The sequence below is a fragment of the Acinonyx jubatus genome, chromosome B3 (assembly GCF_027475565.1).
Source record: "Acinonyx jubatus isolate Ajub_Pintada_27869175 chromosome B3, VMU_Ajub_asm_v1.0, whole genome shotgun sequence".
In the NCBI taxonomy this organism is placed as follows: Eukaryota; Metazoa; Chordata; class Mammalia; order Carnivora; family Felidae; genus Acinonyx; species Acinonyx jubatus.
The window spans coordinates 54,573,217-54,591,093 of record NC_069386.1 but is presented as its reverse complement, the minus strand read 5'-3'; the positions used below and the strand labels follow the sequence as shown (position 1 = coordinate 54,591,093).

At 38.5% G+C, this 17,877-nt stretch overlaps 1 protein-coding gene across 5 annotated transcripts in view; it reads left to right on the top strand.

The window, feature by feature from the left end:
- The window catches only part of SLC12A1 (solute carrier family 12 member 1), an 87,828-nt gene that overhangs the window by 5,178 nt on the left and 64,773 nt on the right, over positions 1-17,877 (top strand). For 2 of the 5 annotated variants that reach the window (XM_027067198.2, XM_027067199.2), the window contains exons 3-6: positions 8,906-9,040; positions 9,196-9,271; positions 14,337-14,432; positions 17,627-17,766. In XM_027067198.2, coding sequence (XP_026922999.1) covers positions 8,906-9,040; positions 9,196-9,271; positions 14,337-14,432; positions 17,627-17,766 — 447 coding nt within the window. Of the gene's footprint in view, positions 1-8,905; positions 9,041-9,195; positions 9,272-14,336; positions 14,433-14,968; positions 15,065-15,565; positions 15,662-17,626; positions 17,767-17,877 lie in introns of all 5 variants that reach the window. The other 3 variants (XM_015063437.3, XM_015063436.3, XM_053224052.1) reach the window with 3 other exon arrangements.

Sequence of the window (17,877 nt, the reverse complement as noted above, 5' to 3'; positions counted from 1 at the left end):
ATGCCTATACAAATATACATATATAAGTATCTCTATCTCATCTATCTAATTTTCCGTCTGTATTTTTTTCAAACACATATTGAAACATTTTACACATTGTCGTGCATTCTACTGTTTTCACTAAACAATGCACATTGGAGTTCTTTCCATATAAAAAATATAATGATTATTAGATATCTGGTAAAGATTAATCCAGTATTTTTACTTTGTAAAAATAATTGTACTTTTACTGTCCAGCATAATCCTGTGGCCACCTGTTTTTTTTTTTTTTTGATTACTAAACTACTTTATTAAGTGATCATGGTTTTATCTTTCATTTCTACTTTTTTTTAATTTAAATTCAAGTTAGTTAACGTATAGTGTTGTTAGTTAACATATAGTATTGGCTTCAGGAGTAGAATTCGGTGATTCACCACTTACATGCAATACCCAGTGCTCATCCCCACAAGTGCCTTCCTTAATACCCATCATCCATTTAGCCAATCCCCCCACCCACCTCCACTCCAGCAACCCTCAATTTGTTCTCCATATTTAAAGTCTCCTATGGTTTGCCTCCCTCTCTGTTTTTATCTTATTTTCTTTTTCTTTCCCTTCCCCATGTTCATTTATTTCTTAAATTCCACATGAGTGAAATTATATGACATTTGTCTTTCTCTGACTGACTTATTTCACTTAGCATAATACACTCTTGTTCCATCCACATTGTTGCAAATCTGTGGCCACCTTTATATGCACAATTCCTAACTACAGGGCTAACCAAAATGTAACTCCTTTTCAGTCTTACTAACCACCATTGTTGTTAGCATTTCAGAAAAATATAATTATATAAGAATCAGGAAAATATATAGCCTTTCTATCAAAGTCAGTGTTCTGATGTCATTGAAATAAACTGTCTATACAAAGAATAAAATACCACAAAAATTAAGATAGCAATATTATGTTTAAGGAAACCAACCATTTAGAGAATGTTTCAAAACAAAAACAATGGAACGACTTCACACTTGGGTCATTAGGTAGTTAGCGACAAAAAGTAATCTGTGAATAAAAAGCATTAGGAAAAGTAATTTGTGAATGGAAAGGATTACATACACTCATGCAAAAGCAAACTTTTTATGGAGATTTTTTTAATGTTTATTTATTTTTGAGAGAGAGAGAGAGAGACAGGGTGTGAGCAGGGGAGGGGCAGAGAGAGAGAGGGAGATACAGAGAATTCAAAGCAGCTCCAGGTTCCGAGCTGTCAGCACAGACACGGGGGCTCAAACCCACAAACTGTGAGATCATGACCTGAGCCAAAGTCGGACACCCAACCGACTGAGCCACCCAGGGGCCCCGAGAATTTTTTGTTATCAGACAAGTTCCTCACACTTGGCAAATTCTCATTCAATTTTTATAACACACTTTCAAGGTAGGTACTATTGTTATTGCTATTTTATAGATTCTAAAGTTTTTATAAAATCCTATGGATCTTTTATAAGAGAAAACAAAAACCTAAGTCAAAAAACTTCCAAGGTCAAGAAACAAAAGTCATGTGTCTAATAAATTGAACCCATGTCTGCATGACTCCAGAGTCCATGCTCTTTTTATTTTTATTTTTATTTTTTTTGATGTTTGTTATTTTTGAGAGAGAGAGAGAGCACAGGCAGGAGAGGGGCAGAGAGGACAGAGGATCTGAAGCAGGCTCCACACTGACAGCAGAGACCTGACATGGGGCTCAAACCCACAAACCTCAAGATCATGACCTGAGCTGAGATTGGGTGCTTAACCCACTGAGTCACCGAGGTGCCCCCAGAGTCCATGCTCTTTATTGCTACTTTCCATCCTCAGCCTACTCTCCCATTTCACTTTGCCTCAGTTCATTTTGACAGCTACAGAAGAAAGTGGAACTCAGGCACAAAGAAGAAATTGCATCTCAGCCCTGATGGGCAGAACAGGAGATTCAATTCCTTTCTTGTTTTGGGGACTGTGCCAAAAGATCATGTTGCTTTCTCCTACAGAATTTTTTTTTCTCTCTCTTTCTCCTACAGAATTAATTGTAGGTCTCTATCATTTTCGTTGTCATCATCAAAAGCATTTATTAGCCTTTTATATACAAGATGCTGTATAAAGAGAGTTAAAGAGATTTGATCTCTACTCTCCAGGATTTATTTTACATGTCAAATGACTTTGTTATGGGTAGAAATAAAGTACATATAATCAGGTTAACAAACATTAAAGTACATAAACCAATGTATAAATGTTTATCTTCTTTAAATAGACAAAGGTTTAAAAATGCATTCTCTGGGAAATAGTATTTTCTAAAATGTTTTAAAGTTCAAATTTGGAACTTTAGCATTCAACTTGGAGCTATCCCAAATTAGCAATATCACCAAGCCCAATTAAGTAGACATAAAAATTGAGGCAATAAGTGCCTTGAAGGAGGATTAGTGGTCACCCCTAAAATATTTGCTGGAGTGAAAATCTGCAACTAAAGACTCACTTTAAAACTTATCAGAAGTTTTAGTTTTTAGTTCAGTGATAGGTGGCGAATAGACTAACAGTTCCCGTGTATATGTGGAAAATATTAAGAATCTTTTGACTTTCTTGTTTTTTTTTTTTTTAATTTTTTCTTGAGAGAGAGAACAAGAGTGTGATGGGGGAGAGGGGAAGAGGGAGAGAGAGAATCCTAAGCAGGCTCATGCTCAGCACGAAGCTCAACACCGGGCTTTATACCATGACCCTGGGATCATGACCTGAGCCCCAATCAAGAGTTGGACACTCAACTGACTGAGCCATCCAGGCACCCCTTGATTTTACTTTCTTACGCTGCTTATTACACATATAGCTACCTTTAGGCCTAAGTTATCAAAAATATAAGTTAATTTTTGTGTGAGCTATATGTTTTCAGGTACAGTAAAAATACTATAATAAATTGTGACCATTAGTAGTGATTTACAGGCATGGTTTATAGCAACTTTTAAAACAAGAAACCTCTCACTTTCATAATTTAAAATATTCCCATTTATCACAAAGGGCTTGTAATGTACAAACATAGTAACATTGATTAGTAAAATATAGGAATGTGATCAGAATTGTGTTTTTCGGGGTGCTTAGGTGGCTCAGTCAGTTAAGTGTCTGACTTCGGCTCAGGTCATGATCTTGCTGTTTGTGAGTTTGAGCCCCAAGTCGGGCTCTGTGCTGACAACTCAGAGCCTGGAGCCTGCTTCACATTCTGTGTCTCCCTCTCCCTCTCTGGCCTCCGCATTCACACACTGTCTCTCTCTCAAAAATATACATTAAAAAAAATTTTTTTTTTAAATCGTGTTTTTCATGCTGAAATGAACCCTAAAAATTCTCTGATCCTTGCTGGGATTGGTTTTAAAATAATCCAGTGGCAGGGGTGTGAGAGGTTTAAGTGGAATAGTACTGGCCATATGTTCATAACTGTTGAAGTTCAGTGGTAGGCACATGAGATCTATTTATTCTCCCTACTATGGCATATATTTAAATATTTCAGTAATAAAAGAAAGTTTAAAACAACTGGGAGGGGATCATATAGTCCTAAATATTTATGGAGTTGTTTCTCTAGGATGGGCTAAAATTTCTACCATCCTGAGATTGAAAACCTAAAAACATGTATAGTGGCAAATATTATCTAGTTATAGTTTATTTAACAATTTTTAAAATGTTTACTTATTTTTGAGAGAGAGAGAGAGAGAAAGAGAGAGAGAAAGCATGCTCACAAACCAGAAAGGGGCAGAGAGAGAGAGGGAGACAGAGAATCTAAGGACAGCTGTATGCTGACAGCATCGAGCTGGATGAAGGGCTTGAACTCACAAACCATGAGATCATGACCTGAGACGAAGTTGGACGCTTAACTAACTGAGCCACCCAGGTGCCCCTCTAGTTAGAATTGAAAGAATAAATACACTTATTTTTTTCTTCTTTGATGATAGCTAGAAATGCATTTGTAATTTTTCTGGGGTCTGAAAAAATCATGCATTTCATATTAAATAAAATAATTTTTTATCATCTAGCGAAACCCATTAGGAATTTACCCCTTAAACTGCATGTAATTGAAGCTTTACTAGTTTATCAATACTGGAGAGGAGAAGTTTCTTTCTTTCTTTCTTTCTTTCTTTCTTTCTTTCTTTCTTTCTTTCTTTCTTTCTTTCTTTCTTCCTAATGAACTTTACTTTCTCTGAATACTTAATGCACAGGTAAAACTTTTGGTAAATTAATAATCATTCCCTAAAGCTATGCAGTTTAAAATGCATTTACGAAAGGTGGTGGGTCATCATTTAGGTGATGGAGTATGAACAAACAAACTAATTCAAAGTATGAGGGAAAAAACTGGTTTCAGGGAACAATCATAAAACTTCTATTCTTTGAGACTTTGGTCCCAAGAAAATGCACCAGCCAGGAGTCTGTCAGCCACTGGTTATAGCTCACAGCCATTAAATGCCCATAACCCTCAACTAAAAGTCTTTTCAGTACTTTGATGATAAGTTGACTTTGTAATTGCTGTATAGGCTCACAAAGGAGGCATTTATTAAGAGTGAAACCAAGTTTTGCTTTGCCATGTTAGAAGAGGAAGATGACAAACATAGAAAAATGATTTTGCCTTCGAGTAAATTACTTCAAAGTAAGATTTTCAGAAAATTCATTGGATTTATCCTCCTTGGCACTATCCAGGAAAGGTTAAGTGACTTGCTGGGGGACACACCCTGAATTAATTGCATAGCTGAAACTAGATTCCAAGCCTCCAAGTTTATATGGTGCAGTGAGTTTTAAGCTCCTGTAAGTGAGTAAGCAATGGAAATAGATTCTGTACTTATAAATGTATTATCAGGGCTTTACAGTCAGGGCAAGAAATATACATTTAAAGGTTTTTTTCCTTTCTATGACATAAATACATTGAAAACGTGGAAACTCTAGCAGGTTGAACACATTCACCTAAGAAATAGTTGAACGCCCTACATTGACTCTATTTTTGAATAGCTTTAGAAAATTATTTCCGTACTAACTTTCATATATGATGATTTCCCTGACAAGCCCTCATAGAATATTCCTTTTGCTTCATAGTGTATGTCCTAGTGATAAATTGAAGAACCATTAAACTGTGCCCAGAAGGGCATCCATCAGATAGAAATGTCCATATAAGGGGAAATTTTAAATATCTTATTCATCCTTTCACCAATTTTTTAAGATGTTTTTTACAGTCATTGGTATTCTCATTAATCCAGATGTAAGGGTCACAGTTACCACTGGAGTTCAGCTGGGAGCAAAGCAATTTCCTGGACCAAACCCTCAAATACAGGATTGATCAGAAAACATAGGTTTTATTCCCAAGACTGCCTTTAAAAAGCAAGTGACTAAGGCTCTGTATCATGGGATCCCCAATTAACCGAGGAAAAGGAAATTGCCTTCTCCCTGAATGAGTAGCTGCTGATGGTCTGGCTGTGAGATCTTCATTAACTAGAATATTGTCAATTTTAAAAGTTTTTCTCAAATCAAATCAAATAAATGAATTTCTTAACCAAATAATCTCTTCAACATTCCTGGGCATTTTATCACATTCCTCAATTCTCTGCTTTCATTGATTTTCTAGTTACGGAAAGTTAAAGTTACATTTGAACCACGCAGCTGCCTTATGAGTGTAGAATCCGTTCAGAGAAAAAAATAGGATTTTTAACTGCCTGGAGAAAAACCTCAAATGTTCCATCCATCTGTAATTGACTGCAGTGTATAGACATGTGTGCTCCAATATAATAGCCCCAGCCACACGTGGCTATTGAGCACTTGAAACGTGCTAGTACAAATTGAGATGTGGTATCACTGTAAATTGCACACCAGATTTCAAAGACATAGTGTTAAAAAAAAAAAGAATTAAAATGTCTCATCACTGTTTTTATATTGATTATATGTTGAAATGACAATATTTGATATAGATCCATTATGTAAAACATATTAAAGCAGTCCATGATCCAAGTTCCTCCTACAAGGTGGGTTGCCACCATAGCTAATGAATATTACATTGCAAAGATTAGAAATATGATATTGTACAAAAGTTAGGTATATTTTTAAAATTTAAGGGTTCAAATCTGAACCCAAGTTATTTCACTAATTTCCTTTTATTTTTAAAATGAGCTACTGGAAATTTTTGAATTACATCCATGACTTGCATTTCTAGCTGGTATAGATAGCCAGTTTCTGCCCTGCTAGTTCAGCCTCAATTTCTGTAGACTTTGTTTATCCATATTTTACTTTAATATGAATATATGATGTCGGATTTCAATTATTTGTGCAAGTAGGGACAGAGGATGCTTAAGATTAAGATATTCCTCTGGGGTGCCTGGGTGGCACAGTCGGTTAAGCGTCCGACTTCAGCCAGGTCACGATCTCACAGTCCATGAGTTCGAGCCCCGCGTCAGGCTCTGGGCTGATGGCTCGGAACCTGGAGCCTGTTTCCGATTCTGTGTCTCCCTCTCTCTCTGACCCTCCCCCGTTCATGCTCTGTCTCTCTCTGTCCCAAAAATAAATAAACGTTGAAAAAAAAAAGATTAAGATATTCCTCGGGTAATTCAAAACTAAATTTTAACTATTAATTTCGGCTTCCTTTGTGATTCAGTTTTACCCCTCCCCTGCAATGCTGTTGGAAAATAGTAAGATGATCTGACGAGATTCATTCTCTTCTTCTCCCTTCTTTAATGTGGGTTACACAGAGAAAACAATGAAAAATGAAATCCTCAATAGGGATGGAAGAGAAAGGAAATAGGAGGCAGGAATGGTTAAGAAATGAGGTCATCTTCTCTGAAGTGGTAGAGATCAGGTGGCCTCCAAGCCTACTTTATGGATTCAGTAATGTTTATTGATGACCTGCTGTATAGTAGGGTCTTTGTTGGCATCTAGGAGAAGTAACCCACATCCTGTAGTTAATATACAATGACTTACCACATTGTATTGCATCGGTTACCCAAATGTCCACTAGTATCATGAAAAAAAATCTTGTGGGAGAACAAACTCGGAAGAAATTCTTATTGACATAGAGAAGTAGAAGAACATGGAAGAACAAGAAGACAAGAAGTCAAAGTCTCTTGGAGTAAACAGCCCAAATTAGAGTCAGATTATAGTGGGTATGCTAATGATACACCAAAGCCCGAAGAAGCAATAACTCTTAAACATGGCAAGGACAAAAACTTTGATTGCCCTCAAATAAAGTCCTTATAGTAAACACTGAGTATTTATTTCATGCCAGTCTCATTTTAGAGGGGGAAAAAAATGTCCTTGTCTGAGACATCTCAGTTAGTAATAGGGGGACACATCATCCCAGCCGTAAACTAATTTAGGCCACTTAAATAGAACAAAGTTGTTCTTTGTTTTTTTTTTTTTAATGTTTATTTATTTTTGAGACAGAGAGAGACACAGCATGAGCAGGGAAGGGGCAGAGAGAGAGGGAGACACAGAGTGGGAAGCAGGCTCCAGGCTCTGAGCTGTCAGCACAGAGCCCGACGCGGGGCTTGAACTCACGAACTGTGAGATCATGACCTGAGCCGAAGTCGGACGCTTAACCGACTGAGCCACCCAGGCGCCCCCAAAGTTGTTCTTTAATAATGGTAGTTAAATGCTGAATCTAAGAGACTCCCCCAATGGTTTCAACCCCTTACTGGAAAATATTGCTTTTCGGGAACTCAGTGGGGTATATAGTCTAACCATTAGACTCAAGTAGGTGTCAGATAGGCTAAATTAAGTGGGTGTATCTGAAATTATTCAAGGTCATATCTAAAAGAGAAGTTAGAGTTGTTTTTCACTTGAGAGAAACAGGGCTATTTCTTTCCCCAGTAGAATTCAGAGACTATCCTTACTGACGAGGAAGCTATTTTTCAAAATTGGATCACACACAAAAAAACACTAAATAAGCTTTTGACATTTTTTATACTACTTACTTCTTATTTGTACTCAGCTTACCTTTCTAGTAGTCAGTCATAAGATTTCTTACCCTTTGTACAATGCCACCAGCACATCCAGCAATTCTCAGGCAAAGGCATATCGAATCTGAAAGAAACTTCCTCTACAGGAATAGCATCCTTGTAGCCAAACAGTGCCTTTCAATATTTTTAGAACTTTAACCCTTTTCTTCCTGTTTTTAAAGAAAATGCGTATAGGGGCGCCTGAGTGACCCAGTCAGATGAGTGTCCGACTCTTGATTTCAACTCAGGTCATGATCCCAGGGTTGTTGGGATGGATCCCTGTGTTGGGTTCCTGGCTGAGTGTGGAGCCTGCTTCAGATCTCTGTCTCTCTCTCTCTCTCTCTCTCTCTCTCTCTCTGTCCTTCTCCCCTGTTCATTAACTCTCTCTCGCTCTCTCTCTATAAAATAAGTTAAAACAAAAAAACCGAATACATAAATTTATAAAAGAAAATGCTTTTATGTGTTCTTTCATTCAATCTTCTTAAAGATACTGTGACATGTTTAGAGAAGTTTTGTTATCATTATTTTAGGTGAATAAGATGAAGCCCAGGGAGGTTAATAGAAAGAAGTCCAGTTAGCCTGCATCAATGACATTAACCTCCTACCATACCTCAAAGACCCTCTTTCACTTCTGATAGACTTTCAGGCTGCCTTTGTTTCTTTTTCTTTTGTTTGTTCTTTTTGTATTCTAAATTTACCTAAATCTAACCATTTCCCCCTAAGGTAATATTCTCACCTGTAGGACTGCCCAAGATCCTTTGCAGCTTTGCTGCGCCTGAAATCTCTCACAAAATGAATCCATCAGCTCCCAGGGCAAGAAAATACTTACCTTATGTGCATGCTAGAATTTGATGTGTCCAAAATTTCATGTCAATTATTTTGATTTGCCTTTGAAAGTTTTCTGGAGACTTCTGTTGACCAAATATTGTGTGTTTTTTTGCTACCTGTAAAATTTACAGAACGTAGCAGTGGCACCAGGTTCAGCTGACAGGGTTGCTAACGGAGATGGAATGCCTGGAGATGAAGAAGTTGAAAACAAGGAAGAGGAGGATAAAGCTGGCGTTGTGAAGTTTGGATGGGTGAAAGGTGTGCTGGTGAGAAAGCTCCTATGTTTCCAAATGAAATCTGTTTGTTCCGTGTCCTAGTGGACTAAATGTTAGCAAATCCTGGACAACAGAGTTACGGACATGGCTGGGTTTTGCCCCACTATCACTTCTCATATCCCTTTCAATGCTCCTTTGGCCCACAGGTAAGATGCATGCTGAATATCTGGGGTGTCATGCTCTTCATTCGCCTGTCTTGGATTGTTGGAGAAGCTGGAATCGGTAAGCATGTTTCCCCATGCCCCGTATACCATTTTCAGTGTCAATTATAAGCTCAATAAGCAACTTGTTTTCACCATTAATGCTGAATGTGAGATGGAGGTCACAGAAATAATCTGCACTCGAGCTCTTTTACTTTGCCTCTCTGACCATGTTTGTCAGAGAGGAAAGTGTAGCGTTAACTTCTGGGAGACTGGAATTTTCCAGTTTACCAACCAGATAAATGCTCAATTTAATATTTCTATTTGTTCTTAAAGTTTTAGGTGTACAGATATGTAGGGACACATATATTTTAAACAGTACTATTCATAGTTTGGGACATACTGACATTTGTGCATCCCCCTTATGCTTATCGGCAAAATTTCACTCAACAAGAACAGCTTGTGGGAAAAGTGGGAACAATGTGACCTGACTAATAGAAATGCTGAATTGTTGAACATTTGCCAAAGAAAATAATTGTGTTACTTTCAGGTACCAGTGGTAAGAAAACAAAGATTAATAAAATATGCCAGACAGAGGCTTAAACGTGATAGATCAAATGATTGCGATAACATGTGTAACTACTACTAATTTTTCTTTTTTTTTTAATTTTTAAAATGTTTTTGTATATTTTTGAGAGAGAGAGAGAGGGAGAGGGAGATAGAGGCAGAGAGAGAGGGAGACACAGAATCTGAAGCAGGCTCCAGGCTCTGGGCTGTCAGCACAGAGCCCAACGTGGGGCTCAAACTCATGAACTCAAGATCATGACCTGAGCTGAAGTCGGATGCTTAACCGACTGAGCCACCCAGGTGCCCCTACTTATAATTTTTCTAATGGAAAATGCATGATGTTGAGATTATTTTGAGTGATTCTTTGACATTTTTGAAGATTATATTTTACTTAAAACATGATTTCCTGTGGCAAATCTTTTTTTGTTAATCAAGAGTATATAGATATAATTTATATGAAAAATTTCCTTGAATTTTATCAAAGTTCCTGATTTAATGTGATAAAAATTAGTGACGTTCTACTTTATGTACGGAAAATGTATTACAAATCCACTTTTGCAGAAGACCTATAAATCATTAGTGTCAAGAACATAGAGATTCAGATGTGCTTTTAGATACTACTCCAGAACGTATCCCAATTCACATTCAAAGTTACTCAGTCATTATTTATCGCCTTTGCTCCTCAAGGCAGACTGGAAGACTAACTCACAAAAAGAAAGGGCTGAGCTGTAAATTGAAACACTGGAACCAGTTCCCATAGTTTTTCCATGTTTCATGTTTGGCAAGTGCTGGGTTCCTGACAAAGGGCTGCTTGCCAGCTTTATGATGCATATCAAATGAATGCTTATAGCCCAGGGTCCAAAATAAGTAGATGCTGTTCCATGGAAAATCTGCATCTTAATATTGCCAAGTGTTTGCCCCAGGGTTTCATGCAAAATTAGTTTTTTAAGGGCAGTTTAGTAACTTATTGAGATCATCAAGCAGCATTACTTTGTTTGGAGGTGTGAGTGTAGCCAAGGGCAAGAGTAATTCTTTCTAACGCAACTTATTTAACATCCATGTGTTAAGCGATAACCTGAACCTTAATCAGATCTTACATTACTCTTTACAGTCAATCCAGTTTCATGCTTACTGCAAAAGTGTAAAACATGAAGAACCCTATCTTCTGCTAAACTATGTATTATACTTTCAGACATCAGTGTTGTTTTAATAAGGACCTTTCCTTTAAGTAGTCATATCCAACTTTAAATGGGTGTCTAGTGGGTTTTCCTTTGAATGAAGGTTTGTTTGTTGTTGTTGTTTTAGTTCTCAGAAAGTAGACTTTAGTGAGTCATAGAAACTTATTACCACCCTTACTCAGTTTTACTGGCCTTTGCTGTGAACTTAAAGCTAAATGAGTTGATTAAGTCACCTTCTGGGTCCCATTTAGATTCCCTTTATTGGGTAAGAAAAGAAGCAAATACAAGTAGTTTCTCCTTGATTTGGGATCGTTTAGGGAAGATCCTTTCAAGAGGAGACCCTAGGAACAAAGTCAGAAAGAAGCTGGAGCCAAGAGTAACAGTAGCTACAGCCCTTGGGTAACCATTCTAGGGCCAAGAGTTTTGGCTGTCTTTTCCCCAAAAGCAAATGGTAGAATAAGCCCAAAATGTCATAAAATTGTTCTCTGTCTAGGGGACTTAGGCTGGGGCAAGATGGTTTCTAATAAATTTAAACATTAGGCATGGAAGAAGGGAGTGAAAGAGGTATGACCTAAAGCAAGTCATTCCATGAGTTTCATTTTCTCATCTGAAAATTAAGGACCTGGATTCACTGTTTCCCAATCAATTCTTTGAAGATAAAGCTAAATAACTGTGCTGTCTAGACAGAGACAACTTGAGATAGGCTAGGGTAGTGCGATAGTCTTCAGACTGTGGGGTGCATAGGAATTACCTGGGAAGTTAGGTTCCAAAACCACAGAATCCTGGGATTCACTTTGAAAGATTCCAACTTAGTATGTCTGGGCATTTTTTTTATATGACATTTATTGCCAAATTGGTTTCCATATAACACCCAGTGCTCATCCCAACAGGTCTGGGCATTTTTAATAAACACTTCAGGTATTTCCTGAAATAGGTGGTTTAAGGACCACACTTTGAGAAAACTATGAACTGAACGTTCTCTAACCTGCCTTTTACCCTGGGATTTTTTTGTTTGTGAGAGAAAAGCAAATATGTTGCTGTTTAAGTGTATAAAACTTTGTTCTAGGATTTCAAATGGTTTACAGAAATATATACAGTGCAAAAGAATAAATAAGAATTGTTGGGAAAGTAGAAGCAAAGGGAAAATAAGGGTATGAAAATAATAGTCAAAGTAGGTTTCATGTCCTGAAATACAAACTATTTAGTTCTGTACAGTTGCTGGGGTGAGCTAAACATTTGATATCAAATGTCTTCAAAACAAAAGCAAAAGCAAAATCGTGTGCAGAAGATAAGAAGAAATTACTTGTAGAGGTGCAAAGAACAGGCCACATGGTGATGTAGAGGTAATATGTACCAAAGGATCCCTGCAATAGATTCAAAGAATTTAGTGCAACTATTTCTTGCAACTCCAAGCTTTAAGAGTCTGTAGGGGCCAAAGCCATATGGTCCAAGTTTGTATCTCATGCCTATAGTTAGCCTCCTCCTACTGTACTTCAAACTGTAAAATAGCCTAGAGACTTCTTTTAGAGCCAGGATACAGCTGGGACCATCAAGAGAGGCAACCTCCAAAACCTTGTTTCCATTTATGTCTGTCCTTCATTTCCTTCCACTTCTCCTTTTCCCAGGGCATGGCCAGAGAGATCACAGCCTTTCTCAGATGACTACTGTTCTGATTATCCCTGGAACAAGACAGCTTGCCAACAACAATTATGAAGCATCCATTTTATGTAGGGGAGCATATGTAGGCAAGAGCATTCTCACTAGAACCAGGGTGATTTCAGTGCCTGTGACCCTAAACTTCTTTATTAACAGTGGCAAGAGGCAACCTAACAAGAGAATAACAATCAGAAATTTATTAACATGTGCATCATGTGTCCACATGAGAAGACTCAGCAATGAGTAACTCAACAGAGTGGTTAGAACTTGGGCTTGCATAGCATCTTTTTAAAAATACTTTTTAAATGTTTATTTATTTTTGAGAGAGAGACGGAGACAGAGACAGTGTGAGTGGGGGCTGAGGGAGTGGTGGTGCAGAGAGTGAGGGAAACACAGAATCCAAAGCAGGTTCCAGGCTCTGAGCAGTCCACACAGAGCCCAACGTGGGGTTCCAACTCACAAACCATGAGATCATGACCTGAGCTGAAGTCGGACGCTTAACCAACCGAACCACCCTGGGGCCCCTGGCTTACATAACATCTTAACAAAGAACAATGTATTCTTAGAGAAGGGACAAGACAAAGGAAAAGGACTGAGTTTCTAGGATGGCAGATTGTGGCAAGGCAGATACATGAGGGAACTCATGGAAATTAAGTCAAGGCTGTTTTGTAGGTTCTTCTGGCACTACTCCAGCCAGTAAGGGTCTAGAATTACCTCTGATGATTAACTTCTGTCCTTCCTGGTATAGAGCAAAGTAGAGACACCTTTACAAATTTATGCCTTGTTTTCAGACAAATATGGGAAGGTAGCTGCTTTTTTTCTGCCGCCGTTAGCTAAAAATATACTTTATGCAAAAGTGGTACATTTGGAGATAGCATATTCTGCTACCCTTCAGTATCCTCTTGACTGTATGCTTCCTGAAGCTGAAAGCAGCCTTGCCTTTCTCTGCATTCTGGTTTATCACTTTCTCCCTCTTATAATCATTGACCTTCTGCACCATAAGATCCTTGAGGGCAGCTTTTTTCATTTCATTTTATTTGTTCCTTGCATTTCTCATTCTACTTGACCCATAGTTGGATACATAGTGGGCTTTCAGTAAGCAACAGCTATTATAACTATCGTGGACACAATCAAAAAGCAGTGCCACTGATCGTGTACTGTGTTCTATGTGCTCTGCTAGCCACTTTTACACATGTATTCTTTCTAATCTCATTGCCATTTTTGGCTCAGAAAATAAGTAACTTGCCAGAGGTCACAGAGCCAATAAGTGAACATAGTTCAGTTTGATTCTTTCCACTTTACTTATCTGCCAGATAAACAATTTGTTACATTGGATGTAATTTTCCACTCCTACACAACCAAATGTACATAAAAAGAGAGTTATCTGGAAGGGTGAACATTTCCTGTCTAGTTATAAAGGCAGCTTGGACTCATATTGATGAATTATTATGTTTACAGGTGTCTAGAACTGCACAAAAAATGGGGTTCCCACTACATTTTGACCAGCCATTGTTGTTCATTTGTGGGCAATTCTCACTGCACATTTTAGCTCTTCGGTTTCTAGGCTCTGTGCTACTACAGGCAGAAAACTTCAAAGCTGAGCACTTACTCTGGTGATTTCCAGGCCAATTTGTTAATTCAGATGTGGTTCTTTGTTGATTACCCTCCATTTGCTGGCTTTTATGTGAACGATCTGATGGATTGTTGCACTGTTTAATTGCCTTTATTTTTCCTCTCCCAACTGAGGTCTTGGTGTGATTATCATCGGCTTAGCCGTGACAGTGACTGGTATCACTGGTTTATCCACCTCTGCTATTGCCACAAATGGATATGTCAGAGGAGGTAATTAAACTTGTGACCCGCACGATCATTTGTAAGGTAAAGGCAACAAAGACTCAGATAGTTCACCACTGACCTTTCTGGAGTGTTTTCAAAGGTAATCCAAGTTGGCTTCTTTTTTTTTTCTCCTTCAGGCAAGAGAGATGCGAGAAAAATGAGGAAGGATTTAACCTTTGTCAAACCCCCAACTTTCTCATTCAGGTTCCTCTCAAGCAAGAGAGAAGGTCAGATGTCATGTTTTCTCTTTTCACAGCCAGGGTAGTTTCTCTCCCAGGACACCAGCAGAAGTCAACTTTTCCTTTTCAGGGCCGCATTTCAGATTGTGTCTACTTTTGGAAACCATCCTCCATCGTAATGAGCAGGCCGCCAACTTGATCTTTATGCCAGGCCAACCAGGTTCTCCTGAGCACAAAGGAACTCCACTGGGGCCCAGGCATGGACAGGAAAACTTAAATTCAAGGCAGTATATAGTTTGCAACAACAGGGAATACAAGTCAGAAAAGTGAAATGTAATATCTTCTATCTCTCATTGCTAACAGGTCTTGGAGTTCTCATAATTCTTCTTTCCACCATGGTAACTTCTATTACTGGGTTGTCAACTTCTGCAATAGCAACTAACGGGTTTGTTCGTGGAGGTAACATTTCTAAGATATCTAATGCCCTCATCACTTGCTACGGGTAGGCAAAATTTTTATATACTCCTTTTTGACTGGAACAAGCAAGTAGCCCAATGCTCTTGATGCCTGGTGGACTATACAAGTGACCTGGATGCAGAAGGAAACGTAAGGTACTATGAGTGCAGTCCTGGTCTACGCTGGTCAGCGGTGGGATCGTCTCTAACGGATCTCTCTGGCACATTGCAGCTCATGGTTTCCAGATGCTCAGAATTCTGTAGGTGAATGTTTTATTTTCCAGGCGAGGCTGCATACCTCTTGCCGGTGTCTCTTGGGAAAGGATTCCTGGATGTGGCTTTAATTTAAAGTTTAGTACATTTCAGGTGCTTCCTAGATCTTCATGGAATGGGATCTTTTAGAACATTTCAGGTTTTTCGTGGGGAGACTGATCCTTCTTTGACAATTCAGACTGCTGCCCCTGGACGTGCTGGAGCCAAACACATTTCTTGGGGGATTTTGCAGGTCTTGGAGTCATCATCATTGGCCTGAGTGTGGTAGTGACGACACTCACAGGTATTTCTATGTCTGCCATTTGCACAAATGGAGTAGTAAGAGGAGGTAAGCCAATTCATTTGCTTATGACGACAAGCTTTGGTTACAGAGTAATGTCCAGAGTCGGTTTAATGCTGGAAGTAAAATCTGCATCTAAATAATTAGTCCCCAAAGCCTTAAAACAAAGTGAGCTAACCCAAATTTGAACATCAAGGCAAAATTCTCTCAACTAAAATTAAGAGACCATTAGATGTTTTCTTTGACCTATTTCCTGTGATTAAACATGTTTACAGAGAGTGACCAGGTGTCTAGAAAGAAGGCATAGATAATTACAGTAAAATACATGGTTGCTTTGTACCTTGGATGAGCCCTGCTGGCTCTCTGCCAGGCCCACTCAGCACCCCAGCTGACACTTCCCGCTTAGTTAGCCCTCAGATTTCACCCCAATGCTATACTTCTAGGGGCTAACAGGCCTGAAAAAATCCTTAAGAAGAAAATAGAAACCAACAAAAAACATAACAAAGAGTTACTTTTAAATCATCCAGGAATATGCAAGCTAAGGCAGAAAATGAAGAGGGTGAGGTTTATCATTGCTGTTCTAATTCCTGCTTTCCCCCTCCCATTCTGTTTGACTCCTGGGGCCTCAGCTTGGGTAGCTTATCCAGGTGCCCCTTCCCAGGGCCTTCTAAGAGCCTCCTCCTCTGACAAATACACCTGCTCTCAGAGCTTCCCCTGCTAGTCTCTCACTTTGACCAAGCCTAAGTGACTGGCTAGCTAATTTATCTAATGTAATCTGGACAAAGGAAATAATGGCAGTTTGCTCCACCCAGATAATTGGTTACATTTTTGAAGAGAGCTTTGACCCTTTAACCCAAAGGAGTTACTACAGTGGAGGAAATTCCTTTTCCGTAAAAGATAGTTGTGTTTTGTTTTGAGATATGTCTGTTCAGTGTCGTTCCCTTACCAATTCTGTCCACTCTAAGACTAGCTCACTGTAGAAAGCCATTAATTTACTATGGTTCGTGATAATACCTAGCTATCTAGGCCTCTCAATACCTCGTCTTTTTTACCTGCTCTCAGTACACTCTAGAAGCTAACCAGTCCAGCTCAGGCTTCCCTGTGCACATAGGTACATGGCCATATATAGAACTGCCTTATTCAAGGTCCAGAGGAGAAACAGTTGTTCCAAACCCTCTCTTTCTTCCCATTGGCCACCCATATACATGTGGGTATTTGGCAATAATCATGCCTTCTTGGGCTAAAAGCATAGAGAACCAATTCTGATTTATAGAGTAGATAATACATAGCACTATACAAATACTTTTTTTATGCAGCAAATATATACCAGAAAATTATACCAGAAAGGAAGTTAGAATAGCAATGATATACATCTCCTACATCATTTTCTGCCTAGGGCTGCCTGTTCCTGGACATTCCAAATACAAAGTTTTTTTCATTGGTTACATCATTGATTTGAACTCACCAATGAATTAAAAAAAATTTTTTTTATTACATTTATTTATCTTTGAGAGACAGAGAGAGATAGAGCATGAGCAGGGGAGGGGCAGAGAGAGAGAGGGAGACACAGAATCTGAAGCAGGCTCCAGGCTCTGAGCTGTCAGCACAGAGCCCAATGCAGGGCTTGAACTCACAAACCGTGAGATCATGACCTGAGCCAAAGTCAGATGCTTAACCAACTGAGCCACCTAGGCACCCCAAACCAATGAATTTTTTTTAAAGGCAAAGCATTTTGTTTTGGTAAAGTTAGCTGTATTATTTGTAAACTTTGTATACAATTAGGTTTCGATAAATCAGAATTTACTAAGTAAGGATAGTTCTACTAAATTCTATTACAGTTCTCAGAGTACAAGAAAAGGCTAAGTTATTCATTAAAGTGATACAAGATTCCTAAAATTATTAGGAAGTTACGATATTTTCATTAGAATAAAAATTATTCAAAATTATTTGGTCATATAAACTAAATCCCTTAGCAGTTCCTCAAAGTAAAACATGTTCATTTCTTTGTTTTAGGTGGGGCCTACTATCTTATTTCCAGAAGCTTAGGGCCCGAGTTCGGTGGGTCTATAGGCTTGATCTTTGCTTTTGCCAATGCAGTGGCTGTTGCTATGTATGTGGTGGGATTTGCTGAAACAGTGGTAGATCTTCTTAAGGTAATTAAAAGTTTTTCTTTTTTTCAGCCAAGTAAGATAATTCAGTTCAATTTGCCTTTTCAGGGCACTAAGGGTTATCGCCATGGCAAGATGAGAGGAAATACATTTATT